The sequence below is a fragment of the Sceloporus occidentalis genome, unplaced genomic scaffold (assembly GCF_023333645.1).
Source record: "Sceloporus occidentalis isolate IW3139 unplaced genomic scaffold, rSceOcc1.0.p SCAF_4, whole genome shotgun sequence".
Classification (NCBI taxonomy): Eukaryota; Metazoa; Chordata; class Lepidosauria; order Squamata; family Phrynosomatidae; genus Sceloporus; species Sceloporus occidentalis.
In genome coordinates, this window is record NW_028316984.1 from 185,075,222 (window position 1) to 185,090,587 (window position 15,366).

At 40.4% G+C, this 15,366-nt stretch overlaps 1 protein-coding gene across 9 annotated transcripts in view; it reads right to left on the minus strand.

The window, feature by feature from the left end:
* Positions 1 to 15,366, minus strand: part of MOK (MOK protein kinase) — a 30,061-nt gene that overhangs the window by 14,286 nt on the left and 409 nt on the right. For 7 of the 9 annotated variants that reach the window (XM_089522565.1, XM_089522566.1, XM_089522564.1 and 4 more), the window contains exons 2-5: positions 10,003 to 10,117; positions 9,251 to 9,340; positions 6,408 to 6,478; positions 178 to 256 (exon numbers count right to left, since the gene is read on the minus strand). In XM_089522565.1, the coding sequence (XP_089378691.1) occupies positions 178 to 256; positions 6,408 to 6,478; positions 9,251 to 9,340; positions 10,003 to 10,117 (355 nt within the window). Of the gene's footprint in view, positions 1 to 177; positions 257 to 6,407; positions 6,479 to 9,250; positions 9,341 to 10,002; positions 10,118 to 10,242; positions 10,309 to 13,562; positions 13,696 to 15,366 lie in introns of all 9 variants that reach the window. The other 2 variants (XM_089522569.1, XM_089522568.1) reach the window with 2 other exon arrangements.

Consider the following 15,366-nt stretch of genomic DNA (forward strand, 5'->3'; position numbering starts at 1 on the left):
TGATATGGTGTGTGACTGGAAAGAAAACATCCACCCCCACCCTACCAGCTACAAGTGTTCACAGCGGCATCTTAGATGTACGAATAGGACTCTCCAGATACCAGCTCAATTAAATAGTTAAACAGTACATTTGGAAAAAGAGAGGGAGAAAAGTAGATGGGAAAAGTGCTGTCCTACCTGTGCAGGTGATCAAGAGACTTGCATAACTGGTACATGTAACTCATTATTCTCTTTTCAGGCAATGGCTTTTTCCTCTCTAGAATTTGGAATAATCAAATGAAAATGTGATGGAGTTTTATGATACTCTGGTTAGAACTGCCTAAGCTCAGATTCAGCTAGTTCACCAACAGTGCTCTTTTGTGGAGAAAACAGGAATGACCATGTTAACATCTTGGTCACTACCAGGCTGAAAGTCAGTATCTTTTCTGGTATATTCTTATCAGCCCATATTAAGATGGTTTGAAATTTATTACACTGTCTTTTTGTTTGTTTACATACTCAATTCAAAATGCCTTTTCTTACCTAAAAAGCCCTAAACCAGTTGAAACCCACCGCCTCCCATGTAAAATTTCCTGAAAGTAAAGGTCAGCTTTGGAGCCTCTGCTTTTTATGTCACTGCCAAAAGAGGTTTTGGTGGAAACATGAGAAGATTATTTTCTTTGGCAGCACCCCTTTATGCAACATGTGAGTAATAATGTTCCCGAAAGTTGCATTCTTTTCTATAACTCCTTATCTAATCCATCCCCTGGAGACTGATTAATCTGCTTTTATTCACTCACTTGATTAACTGTCTTCATAGCCTAACATTTCAGACAGCTATTAGACTATGAACATCCATTGTAATCTAAAGCACATGATGTTTTTCACCCAGATGAGAGATGAAATTAAATTGTTTACTAGTTTACATCTAAAAACCTACTGGGAAATTTGCCCTCCTTGTTTAATCTGATCCCTTTTTTCAACTCTTTTCTTATGAATTAATGTTATTTAATTCATAAGAATTAAATATGAATATGTATTATCCTTTTATTTCTTAGATTGTACGCCATAGCCAGGCTTATGCTTATATGTTTATTGTTTTATGTACAGAGCTGTGCAAATCTACAGCGCTATATAAATTAATTAATTAATTAATTAATAATGAAATTCACTCCTGAAATATCTTTTAAAAACATCTTTGCCTAATGAAGAATCCAGTGAAGTTTCAAAAGATTGCATGATGTTTTTGTGCATTTTGTATTTTGCTGTATTTTGCAGCATGGCCAACATGACTCCCCCTGAATATATTTTCTCCTGAAATATATTAGACTAGCTCATCTCTGATTATTTTCTGGCAGGTAGTAAAAACATTTATTTTGTCTGGCCTTTAATAATGTTTAATTATGATTCTGGAAATTTTAACACAAATTTTTCAGCGTTCTTAATCTGACTTCAGTCATGTGTAATATAATGTAATGCTGCAGTTGTGATTTTACTTGTTTTCATTGTATTGCCAACCATTTTAGGGGAAGTTGTTAAAGAAAAAAAAAGGCAGATTACAAATACATATTTTCCATACTAGTGGTGGAACTGTGTCACACCAGGCTGCTCCAACAGAGTTCTATCTTAATCATAATAAATAAGGAATCAGGAGCCATCTTATATAATTTACAGTCGAGTTTGGAAAATCATAGAATCATAGAATCGTAGAGTTGGAAGAGACCACTAGGGCCATCCAGTCCAACCCCCTGCCATGCAGGAAATCCAAATCAAAGCATCCCTGACAGATGGCCATCCAGCCTCTGTTTAAAGACCTCCAAGGAAGGAGACTCTATCACCTTCCGAGGAAGCGCATTCCACTGCCGAACAGCCCTTACTGTCAGGAAGTTCCTCCTAATGTTCAGGTGGAATCTCTTTTCCTGTAGCTTGCATCCATTGTTCCGGGTCCTGTTCTCTGGAGCAGCAGAAAACAAGCTTGCTCCCTCCTCAATATGACATCCTTTCAAATATTTAAACAGGGCTATCATATCACCTTTTAACCTTCTTTTCTCCAGGCTAAACATCCCCAGCTCCCTAAGTCGTTCCTCATAGGGCATGGTCTCCAGACCCTTCACCATTTTTGTCGCCCTCCTTTGGACACGCTCCAGTTTCTCAATGTCCTTTTTGAATTGTGGCGCCCAGAACTGGACACAATATTCTAGGTGGGGCCTGGCCAAAGCAGAATACAGTGGCACTATTACTTCTCTTGATCTAGACACTATACTTCTATTGATGCAGCCTAAAATAGCATTGGCCTTTTTAGCTGCCGCATCACACTGTTCACTCATGTTCAACTTGTGGTCTACTTGGACTCCTAGATCCCTTTCACACGTAGTTTCATTCAGCCAGGTGTCACCCATCCTATATCTGTGCATTTTATTTTTCCGCCCTAAGTGCAATACCTTACATTTCTCTGTGTTGAATTTCATTTTGTTAGCTTTGGCCCAGCTTTCTAGTCTATTCAGGTCATTTTGAATCTTGATCCTGTCCTCTGGGGTATTAGCTATTCCCCCTAATTTGGTGTCATCTGCAAATTTGATAAGTATGCTCCCAATTCTGTCATCCAGGTCATTGATAAAGATGTTGAATAGCACTGGGCCCAGGACAGAGCCCTGTGGGACCCCACTGGTCACTTCTCTCCAGGATGAAAAGGAGCCATTGTTGAGCACCCTTTGGGTTCGGCCGGTCAACCAATTACAGATCCATTTAACAGTTCCTTTGTCTAGCCCACATTTTACAAGCTTGTTTGCAAGAATGTCATGGGAAACCTTGTCAAAGGCCTTACTGAAATCAAGATATACTATATCCACAGCATTCCCTTCATCTACCAAGCTGGTCATTTTGTCAAAGAAAGAGATTAGATTTGTCTGGCATGACTTGTTTTTCTGAAACCCATGTTGACTTTTTGTGATTATGGCATTGCCTTCTAGATGTTCACAGACTCTCTGTTTAATGATCTGCTCCAGAATCTTTCCTAGAACTGATGTCAGACTAGCTGGACGATAATTGTTGGGATCCTCTTTTTTCCCCTTTTTGAAGATGGGGACAACGTTTGCCCTCCTCCAGTCTGCTGGGATCTCTCCTGTTCTCCAGGAGTTTTCTTACATCTTACATTTTTGTAATTCAATTGACCATGGTGGCTGGGATATTTTGCGAGTTGTAGTCCAGAAAATAAGATTTTGAAGCTCTGTTATAACCTTCCAAGGGCTTTATCACACAAGGTTCTTCTGAAATAATGTTGTTTTAAAAATGTTAACTATGCTATTGTTATGTTCTCTTTCCTGTTGCACTTTAGGGAACCTTTTGGGGATTGTAACTTTTGTTCACACTAAAAGGATATCACACATAGCATATGGTACTGTCCACTCTAGTACCTCTTCCAAAACATTATAACCTCCCCTTTTCCTAGTTTAGCGTGCACACACATACAGAGATGTCCCCTCAAATTATAAATGAAAACAGGGTTATGTTTTAAAAGACCTTTTTTCCATTGGGGGTGAGTTCCTGATTGGAATAGATCTTGCTTCTAGCTTCACACTTAACTAATCACTGGTAGATGAAAGCCAGCAGCTAGTCTGATCTATCTCAATAAATGGCTTTCATCTGCCAATGATTAGTTAAGCCTGAAGCTAAAAGAAAACAGCAAGAAAGAGGCCGAGGGTTAATAAAAACCAGTGCTTTTAAATCTGTAAGACTCTTTTCAACTTATGCTTCCAGGTGTCTGTGAGTGTGTGTGTAAGAGAGAGTAATAATGCTACAAGGTGGGTGGGAGGCAGTGAGCAAAGTTTTGGTTTCTATGAGAAACCCCTGTTTGAGGGGTGGGTGATCATTTGGATATATTTTCTATAGGAAGCAAAGTTTAAAGGTTCCTCAGGCACGTTACAGACGGGCCTAAGAGGCGCTGTCCTCGCGCTGTGATTACGCGCGAGGGGCGGCGCTTCCAGGCGCGCTTTGCCCCTCGCGCGTAACCGATACGTCAAGATAGCGGCGCCCTATACAGATGGGCGCTGCCATCTTGATGTAGCGGACGCTCTGCGTCCGCACGTCCAAACCCAGAAGAGACGTTGCGAGTGCGTGCTTTGGCACTTGCGACGTCTCTTCCGGGTTGCCGGAAGGAGCGCGATTTTCGCACTCCTTTTTTGCAGCGCGGAGGAGTCGCGTGGTTTGGCTGCTGCGGCTCCTCCATGCTGCAACCGGCAGCAGCCTGAGACCGCCCCTTTTGGGCGGTCTGTAACGGGCCATAGTTACTTTGCCAGTTGTAAGGAAATCAAACAGAAACACCCACTCCTTCTCATCTGATCACTGGTACACAAAGGGTTCCTAAGCTGCACTAAAAGCATCGCCACTGACCATCCTTTGCCCACCCAAAATTAGCGTTAAAGTGGAATTGAACTATCACATAGGAAATGGTAGCAGAACAGTAGCATGAAAGGAGGTCATTAACATTTTTTGCATTAATGAAAAGAAACAGTTTCTGAACAGTCTCTCACTGGGAGAACAACAGAAGAGGGACGGCATCATGTGATAAAGATAGCCAGAGATCCTGTTATTCTGGTGTTACAGCAATGTGATAAAAGACCCAAATAAATTATCCACTTCTTTTTTACTGCTGTTATAAGAAATAATTGGTACTAACATTAACTACCATTAAAACTACAGTTCTGATTAACTCCAAGAAAGGTTCAGTGCTAACATTTTTTGTTAACAGTGGTAAAGGTTAGATAGAAGCTTCCTTCCAGAAAATTGTGGGAGAATGAAGCATAGACATTAGATCCAATTGCCTGTCCCAAATAGAGTAGACATACTGAATCAATTGCAAATGAAGACTTCAGTAAAGTGTTAACTAAATCAATTGGGTCTAGCAATTGCATTTAGCCCAGGGATTTCCAGGAGGTGATTTCTGTCTTGACTGAACTGAAGCGAGAGAGGACTTGATGCCTCTATAACCACAAATTAATTTGGACTCACATTTAGTTTCTATTGACCACTAAATGTGAACTAATTCAACAGAGATCCAATAAAGGTTAGATTAAGTTTAAAGTATTCTATTAGACCACAAGTTGAACATGAGTCACTGGTGTGATGCGGCAGTGGGATTCTAGGCTGCATCAATAGAAGTATAGTGTCTAGACCAAGGGAAGTAATAGTGCCACTCTATTCTGCTTTGGTCAGACCTCACCTGGAATTCTGTGCCCACTTCTGGGCACCAGAGTTCATAAAGGATGTTGACAAGCTGGAGTGTGTCCAGAGGAGGGCAACCAAAATGGTGAAGGTTCTGGAAACCATACCGTATGAGGAGAGACTTAGGATGATGAATATGCTTAGCCTGGAGGAGGGACAGTTAAGAGGTGATATGATAGCCCTGTTTAAGCATTTGAAGGGATGTCATATTGAGGATGGAGCAAGCTTGTTTTCTGCAGCTCCGGAGGATAGGACCTGGAACAATGCATCCATTGTTCCAGGATGCAAGCTACAGGAAAAGAGATTCCACCTCAACATTAGGAGGAACTTCCTGACAGAGCTGTTGAACAGTGGAACACACTCCCTCAGAGTGTAGTGGAGTCTCCTTCCTTAGAAGTCTTTAAACAGAGGCTGGATGGCCATCTGTCGGGAATGCTTTGATTGAGGGTTCCTGAATGGCAAGGGGTTGGACTGGATGGCCCTTGTGGTCTCTTCCAACTCTATGATTCTACATCTGCAAACTAACCCAGAGTGGATGTACCAAGTGCTACTGTGTCTATAGTCATAGGAATTACAATAGAAATCATCTGTATTAACCTGTCAACAAAGATGGAACGTGACCAAGGTTTCTTAATTATGTCCAACTATTAGTTTTGCAGATGGGAAAGAGAACAGGATGTCACATTATACACAAGTGGTACGCCAGTCATCTTGACTGAATAGCAGAGTGCTGGGGAACCTGGTGACTCTCTAGATGTAAGATGATATGTCTCGTCATCTCTGACCATTGCCCATATAGGCTAGGCTGCATAGGATTTGGAGTCCAACAATAGTAGGAAAGTCACAAGTTTCCCTATATCTAACATAGCAGTTTTGACACAGTGATTAACTGACTCCTGCTCACTTTCTAAAGTTTTCTTTCTACCTGCCCGTTTCATTCAAATGTTTACAGGAGACAAAAATCATTGAGTATATGCAAATACGGTACATTGAGACGTCATCTTTGCATTCCATACTGTTTGTCTGCCTTCACATATCATAAAGGAAATAGACTACTGCTAGAAAATGATATTGTCTCTGACCATGCAAGATTTTTCTGCAACTATCACATATTGTTGGACATATTCAACATTCATGTGGATTTTTGCATAACTGAATAAATGGCATGTGAAAAAAGAACCTTTCTGGGGAGAGCATAATCTACATACCTTTGATCAGTTCATAAATGTTCTTGTCCATAAGTTCACATATTAACGCAACAGCACCAGATTTCTTGTCACTATAGAAAAAAGTCTGTTTTAATTTAACCCCATAAAAGAAAGAAAAAAATGTTACTGATATAATCATCTGGAGTTGGGGGTAGGGAGGTGATCTCACATGCAAAAAAACCCAACCACCTAGATATAGTATTATTATTATTGATACTAGATTTGGTATTATAATATAGATTTACTATGATAATTTTCCAGCTTCATCTTTTTAAAATCAATCCTTGCATTTATATTAGTGTGAAATAAGGATGGAAATGCAGTAACATCGAGCCACAGACACATCTATATGTCTCTAATGCATCAAAATGCAAAAACCTTGCCATACTACATCTGTAATAGCTTAGTTAAAACCAGTGCCAATTCTTTCCACATCAACAATGAGTGAGATGTCCTCTGTGTTGTTCATTGTAAAGATAGCAGCATGTGACATTTAGTACTGTCATAAGAAGAATTAATCTAAAAGTATTGTATAAGATATGTTATGGACATCTCAAAGCACCTCATAGGTTCAAGATACACTGCAGAAATAATCCAGTTTGAGACCACTTTAACTGCCCTGGCAAAATGCTAGGGAATTCTGAGGCCCATAATTATGTGAGACATGTAGCTTTCTGTCAGAGAGCTCTGGTGCCATAATAAATCACAATTCCCAGGATTCCCTAGCCGTGGGCCAGGGCAGTTAAAGCGGTGTCAAACTGGATTATTTCCACAGTGTTTTTTAGACCATAGTGATTAAGATCACAGGACGATCTAGTCCAGTATTATCTACTCTGAATGCAGCAGCTCCCAAGCATCTTAGGTGGAAGTTCTTTCTAGCCCTACAATCTGAGACCCTTTAAATGAAGATATTGGGAACTATATGGCTCAGGTCCAGGTTATTTGAAGAACGGTATCTTATGAACCTGCCTGTGCTGTGAGATTTACTCGTAAGGCCCTTTTCTTTATCCCAGCCTTCTCATAGGCACATCTGGTGGGAACATGGGAATGGTCCTTCTCAGTCCTTCCCCCAGACTCTGGAACTCCCTTACCAGAGAGGGGAAGGCCTTTCTGTTTTGACAGGCCTTTAAGGACTGAGTGTACAAAGATTTTTTTAATCCATTGAGCTTTTTTTTAAATGGTTTATGTTTTAACTGGTTTTAATTTTTTTTTATAATTTAACCATTTTTAAACTTTTGCATTTTGTTAATTTTTAGCTATGTGGTTTTTTTTTTAATCTGTTAAAATACTTAGAGTTCCAAACTAAGGAAAAGGTGGGATATATCTCAACAGCAACAATCTGGTATTTTCTGCAAGCTCTATCATCAATCTATACTCTTTCTCCTTACAGAGACCACTTTACTTTGCACTGTAGAGTACATTGGAGAGCTCTGATTTTGTCTAGGAAGAACTAGTGATATTACAATGGTCCGAAACACAATGCAGAAATAATCCAGTTTGGGACTACTTTACCTGCCCTGACTCAATGCTAGGGAATTCTGGGAACTAGTTTTGTGAGACATTTAGCCACCTCTGTCAGAGAGCTCTGGTGCCACAATAAACTACAATTCCCAGGACTTCCTATCACTGAGCCCGGACAGTTAAAGCAGTCTCAAACTAGATTATTTCTGCAGTGTGTTTTGGAATAAAGTTTTCTCAAACACTTGACTTCTAGAATAAAAAGGGGATTACAGCTGTATCTTGGGTGTTTCTCACGTCTGGAATGGCTAAGTATGGAAAATGCAGATAGCATAATACACTGGTGCCTCGGGTTACGAAATTAATTCGTTCCGCCATTCCTTTCGTAACCCGAAAATTTCGTAACCCGGAAAGCCTATAGCTGCACTTTGCAGCATTTGAATTTCGCGCCGAAATGAATTTCGTAACCCGAAAAATATTTCGTAACCCGAAACAGTTTTTGCCAATCCAACTTTTTCGTATCCCGGAAATTTCGTAACCCGATCATTTCGTATCCCGAGGCACCAGTGTAGGTGCCTTCTGGCAAATATAAAAGATATCTGGTTTTCTGGTCTAAGCAGGTAGTAGAGTTCCTTTATGGCAGCAGAATATTTTACTCTAGTTGGAATATTGTTCTTTTCCTATCGGTTAACTATCATTAGGAAGAACATGTACTGTAGGAGCTGTTCAACAATGGAATAGATTGTCCCAGAGGATGGTGTACTCTCCTTCTTTGGAGGTCTTTAAACAAAGATTGGCTGGGCATCTTTTGGGAGTGCTTTAGTTGTGTATTCCTGCATAGCGGGGGTTGGACAATATACAGTAACCATTGTGGTTGCTTCTGTGTTGTTCATCTTTGGGAACATGGCATAGGATGGCCTTCCATTATTACAGATGCAGCACTTTCATTCTTGGACCTCATTATTCTGATACCATTGGTCTTTTCATTTGGTATCGAAAGTAAATCAGAAACCATTGGTGCAGATGGGGGGAAAACTAATTTCTTCTTTGAAATACGTACAAATAGATTCACATGGCCTTAGCATAATATGTTAATTCATCAATGTGAGGGATATCACTCAGCCTTTGCATTGAAGAGATATACAGCCTCAGCACCTCCCAACTTTCCAATACCACTGCAGTTCCTCTTATCCTGAGAGTACAGGTTCAGGAAGAGGTAGAATCTCATCATTCCAGAGGGAAATAGAGATTTTGCTTCAAAAAGTTTTTTTCAGATTATGATTTGTTGTGAATATTAAACAGTCATTAAATACCTCCACAAAACCTCTAGTGAAGAATACTCAAGGTACAGAAATGAAAAGAGAAAAAAACTCATGTGCACTTACAAAATCACTTCGCACAGTGTAAGGATATTGGGGTGTGGATTGAGTCGCCTTAAGGCTTGTATTTCTCTCAGATTGTTCACATGGTCAAGACTAAAAAAAAATTTAAAACGTGAAAAGAGTAGGGTTATAATTCTGTCTTAAGTCATTCTTACCTCCTCCCCCCAAGTCAACATGATCTTTTTATGTTGCTCTGTTATCCCATTTCAGGCACATATTAACCCTAGAAGCCATCTGAAATTCACAATACACTAGGCCCTTCCATGGTTCTCTCTTCTCTTAAGATCTTCTCATGCTGCACTGGAGGTTTTCTATGTTTGTTGTTTTTTTTTTAATGTTTTAGAAGTAGTTTTCAGAAGCATGGAGTTTCAAAAAGTTTCAAAGCTGGGCCTTACTTGCAGTCTCCAGCTGCTCACCTCCGATAGTGGCGAGATGTGGAACAGAGGTTCAAAGGAAGATGTTAATTTATTAGCAAGCTTGTGCAAGAGATGGTTTCTGGTATTTACTGTTCATAGTCAAGAAGGACAAGGTTGTATACTCAAATCAGTCAAGCTCAGTATCAAGAAAAGTAGTGATTGTAACATGACTCTTCTTCCAAGACATCCACAGCATATTAATATTACATTTGTATTATTTAAAATTGCTTTTGAAATCAAATATTTAAATCAAATATCATGAAAATTAACAAAATATTTAAATGTTGTGGGTTGGTTTTTAAAAGATTATCTGAAAGTTCAAAATGCAACTACACCTACCTTTCAAAATGTTGTTTCATTTGTTTACATGCATAATAGCGTCCGTCTTTCAGATTTTGGACCTTCAGAACATCAGAAAAGGTTCCCTCTCCAATCTTACCAATTGTTTTGTATTCTGCAAGTGTCAAAATAAAAAAAAGGTTTTAGTATAGATGGTAAGCTTAATATCCTTAGGATAGCCTTAATTACATTTTGTTTCATAAAATACATTAATAATTATGGTTTGTTTATTCAACTCACAAACATCTTTCCTGCCAGACGTATGACCAACTGAGCCCTTTCCAATCAACTGGTGTTATACTGTATCTGAAATGTTAAAGTTGTTAAGGATTATAGAAGTACAACTCTTATTATTGACTGTTATATAAGAACTTCCATCTTACTTGATATTTGGGTTTGTTGAAATAACTGCTAGAGGCTTTTCATATATTTAACTATATCTCAGATTCTTATTAAGTCAAGTGTAGGGCAGTCATTTTCCTCCATATACTTTGTGGGATAAAAATGTAATCACATGAGTGTCACAGCTTCAGAAATCTGTGTTTATTGCATAACGGCATCAGAACCAAGAGACAGCACACATGGAAAACATTATTACTAGTGTTTAAACTAAGACCTACTCAGGTTTTCACTGCTGTGTGCCTTTAAATTATGATTTAAATGGTGAGCTTATGAAGGGCTTTTTACACAAGATTTGTTTGGTGGTGGTGAGGTTTGCCATTGACTTCCTTTCAGACTAAGAGAGTTTGACTTGTCCAAGGTCACCTAATGGTTTTCTATGGCCAGGTGAAGATTTAACCCTGGTCTCCCAATTATAGCCCAACATTCAACTACACCATATTGGTTTCATACCATAACACTGTACCAGACAAACTAAGCATGTTTTTGTTGTAGCAACATCTGTAATGTCTTTATGCTCTGGTATTTAATTTTGAAAATTTGACTAAGATCTGATATCTGAAACAGAGAGACAGGGAACAGAAATGATAAATGCACCATAACATCTAAACTTGTCTCCAAAAATAGAAACATTAAATTGAGTACCCTCCCAGCTACTCCACATCCTCACAGTTAAAAATCTGCAGTGTTTTGGCTCTAACTTTCTGTATAAATGTCTTCTGTAGATACTTCTCTGCTCCCATATACATCACTTCAATAGAAACTGCTTGTAGACATTCTCCAGAATTTCTTATGACTATTAGCTTCTTTAGACAGCTGCTAGCTGTAAAGGTTCGTTCCAAAATAATCATGTTATTAATCCATATGGTGTTTAAATAACACTCTTTGCAGACCGTTCTTCTGCTTCGCAATTTCATACAATAAAAAAGCAGACCCCTTTCCACATTGTCATTCTTTTCTACTGAAGGGAACTTCTATTTCTGAGATGGTTTACAGTACATCTTAAACAAGCAGGGCTTAGAGCAAAATCATGTTTACAAAGCAGTAAACCGCTCTATGCCAGGGGCATATATTCTATTGATGTTATTTTTCTGCTGTACTCAGATTTAAAAACAAAGTCATTAAAGGACAAAAATCCACACTATGCTGCAAGAATGAACCTGTGCAGCTACACAGAGTATATGGCACAAGCCTCAGCTTCACCTACAAACAGGAACTAGACACACCAAGTCATATATAATTTTACAGATTTGAAGTAGAATTTATTGGCATCCAGGTATGCCTTTGCTTTTCATAAAGGGAACAAGAACGGGGTTTTTCAAGGGCAGGTAGAATAAAGAAAAACTGGAAAAGAAAAGGTTAGGGAGAAAATAAGGGCACACAAGCTCAGACACATTTTAAAAAATCAATGTGGTCAATTTTTCAGTTATTGCAAGAGTTCTGTCAAATATAACGGGACTTATTTTACAACATGTGGTGGATTGCTCATTGAAAATGTTGACCTAATGTGCAGTGGCTGTGAAAAAGGCAAACTGCCTCCTGGAGATCAGTTGGAAAGAAAAAGAAAATTAAATTGTCAATATCCTAATACTTTTATATAAATCTAGTGTGAACTTGGACTACCATCTACAATCCCACTCAGCATGCCTGGAAAAGTATACTGTAGAACTAGTAAGGGTATAAAATAAGGGCAACCAACATAAGAGACTAGCAATAGCAAGTACATTTCTCTACTGCTTATCAGTGTACTTAAACACTCCCTAAGTGGTTTACAAAGTGTAAGCTAATTGCCCCCAACAAGCTGGGTACTCGTTTTAGTGACCTCAGAAGGATGCAAGCCTGAGTGGAGCTTGAGCCCTTTTGCTGGTATTCAACTCGCAAACATATGGTTTGTGAGTGGCTGCAGTACAGGCATTTAATCACTGCGCCACTGACCCACAGGTAAACCAAGTCAACATGGTGAGAGCTGCAAGCACAATGTAAAACACTAAAAAATGTCCTTGTACACACATAGGCCTGCCCTACCATTAGACACAGTGAAGCAGCCTTCTCAGCTGACAGTTTTTGACCAAGATTCTATATGTGCATGTAGCTTCATATGTGCAGTTCAACATCCTCCCACAGTCCAGCAGCTATCAACCTCTAGGAAGGATCCCTGATGTTGTCGGATGGGGAAAGGCAGGGAAGGTGTTTCAGACCATGGAGAAGCAGCTGATCTCAGCTTGTGGGGATGAACATGAGGGTACACTTTCAAATGGAATACACCTGCAGTTTCCTCCCCCAGGAGCCCAGAACAGCTGGATCTTCACAGTCCTAATAGTTTTCCTCCCCTTTTCACTGGTAACAACAGCAGGGGCCATTCCCAGGGCTTGATAGCTGTCCCACGGTGCAAGGTTTTTGGATGGGGCACAAGGGAAGAGAATAGCCCTCTCTGTCCCTTCTAAAATGGGATATAGTTCACAAAAAGGATGCTAGTTGTAAGGTGTCAGGGCAGCAAATTCAAAAGTCATCCCGATTTCTTACTGTATTTTTACTGCCAGGGAGGAGCTGAGGTTCTTGTGAGATTTTCTGCCTCATGTGACATAGGGAAACTATCTTGATTTGAGTGGATGGAGACAGCGTTCAGTGCTCCTTGGGCAGCACAAATTTCTTTAGCCAGTCTTCCAGGTGTGCACACTGTAATTACTGGAGTGGCAAGATTCAGAAAGTGTACTTATAATGAATTACACTCATCCCACCACATTTGCGGCTCTGATGTTTGCGGATTTGATTATTCAGATTTTGTTAATATATTCTTTCTAGGAATATCTAGGTCCTCCAGCGCAACTCTATGGTCAACTTTCGCCAAAAGTCGCACTGAAGGACCTAGTGATTCCTAGAGAACACTCTACTAGACATTTGTAGCTCCTCCAATGCAATTCTATGGTCAATGCCTGGCAGATGTAGACCTGGAGTTGCACTGGAGGACCTAGAGATTCCTAGAGAAGCATCCTCTCAGGTAAGAACATAGTGTTTTTGTTATTTGCGGTTTTCCCACATTTATGGGGGTCCTGTGCCCCTAACCCCAGCGAATGTGGAGGGACAAGTGTACTCCATGCAAGACAAGGACTGTCTATGTTTTTTGTTTAAAGCCTAAAAAAACAGTCATCCCGAAAGAATGCAACCGGTGTGTTGGTCCTCTTCTTTCTCCAAACGTTCTTTTAACTTGAGACTTTGGGTTCCCCAATCTACTGCCCACAATAGGTTTCCTGAAATGGCAGCAGCACCAGCTGTCCTTTTGCTTTCATCTTCTTCCTACCAAAGCCAAGAAACAGACTCTGCAACCTGCACATCCTTCCTTGCTGTGTTTGTGTTTATAGTTATATACAGTTGGCCCTCCATATCTATAGATTCAACCATCGATGGCTTGAAGCAAACCTTTATATAAGGGACATCATTTAATATGCCATTGTATATAGGGCTAAAGGTCATGGCTAAAGATCTCACCAAAATACAGTTCCCAGGATTCCACAGCATGGAATTAGACCATGAATTAGACCAATGGGACCATTATAATTGAACAAAAGAGGTTGTATAAGCTTTCCCAGACAGAGGTTGCATCCACACTGCAGAAATAATCCAGTTTGACACCACTTTAACTGCCATGGCTCAGTGCTATGGAATTCTGGGGTGTTTAGTTTTGTGAGACACGTTTAACCTTTTCTGACAGAGAGCTCTGGGGCCACCCCAAACTACAAATCCCAGGTTTACACAGCATGGAGCCAGGGCAGTTAAAGCAGTGCCAGACCACGTTGTTTCTGCAGTGTTGATGCAGCCAGTATTTGTTGGGGGGTGGGGGGGTGGGTCCCGTTTCTTTGGTCTCATCAGCACTGTGGAAATAATGTAGTCACATACTGCTTTAAGTGATGTGGCTCAATGCTATGCTATGGGATTTGTAGTTTTGTGAGACATTTAGCCTTCTCTGTTGGAGAGCTCTGGGACCATTCCCAGGATTTCACAGGAAGGAGTTGTGGCAGTTAAACTGATGTCAAACTGGATTATTTCTGCAGTGTGAGTACACCCTTTGTCTTTTTAATGGGTTTCTACCTTTTAAAGTGTAGGTCCAAATTGCTGACTGTGGATAATGACACTTGGGCTGCATCTGCACTAAAGAAATAATCCACCACATTAACTGCCATGACTCAGTACTATGGGACTCTGGGATTTGTAGTTTGTTGTGGCACAAGAGCTCTCTGGCAGAGAAGGCAAAACACCTTCCGAAACTACAACTCCCAGAATTACATAGCATTGAGCCAGGGCATTTAAAGAGGTCTCAAACTGCATTATTTCTGCAGTGCAGATGAGAGAGCGAGCAAAGAAAAGGCAAGACTCTCCTCACGACAGATTCTGCCTGCATCCACACAGCAGAAACAATCCGGTCTGACACCGCTTTGACTGCCCTGGCTCAGTGCTAGGGAATCCTGGGAACTGTAGTTTATAGTGGCACCAGAGCTCTCTGACAAAGATGGCTAAATGTCTCACAAAACTACAGTTCCCAGAATTCCCTAGCACTGAGCCAGGGCAGTAAAAGCGATTATTTCAGCAGTGTGCTTTGGACCTGTTTCCGCAGCAAGGTCCAAAACACACGCTAAAGAAAATAATCCAGTTTGAGGCTGCTTTAACTGCCTAGCTTAGTGCTAGGGAATCCTGGGAGCTGTAGTTTCGTGAGACGTTTAGCCTTCTCTGTCAGAGAGCTCTGGTGCCACCACAAAGTACAGTTCCCAGGATTCCCTAGCACTAAGCCAGGGCAGTAAAACCGGTCTCAAACTGGATTATTTGCTGCAGTGTGTCTTGGACCTGAGTCGCGTGTGACGAAACCATGCAGCTGAGCGCTGCTGTGGAGCCCTGGGATTTGTAGTTTTCCAAGTCCTGGAGCCTTCTTGGACTGTTTGGGATCTGTAAACCGCCTGGGGTCCCTGTAGTCTC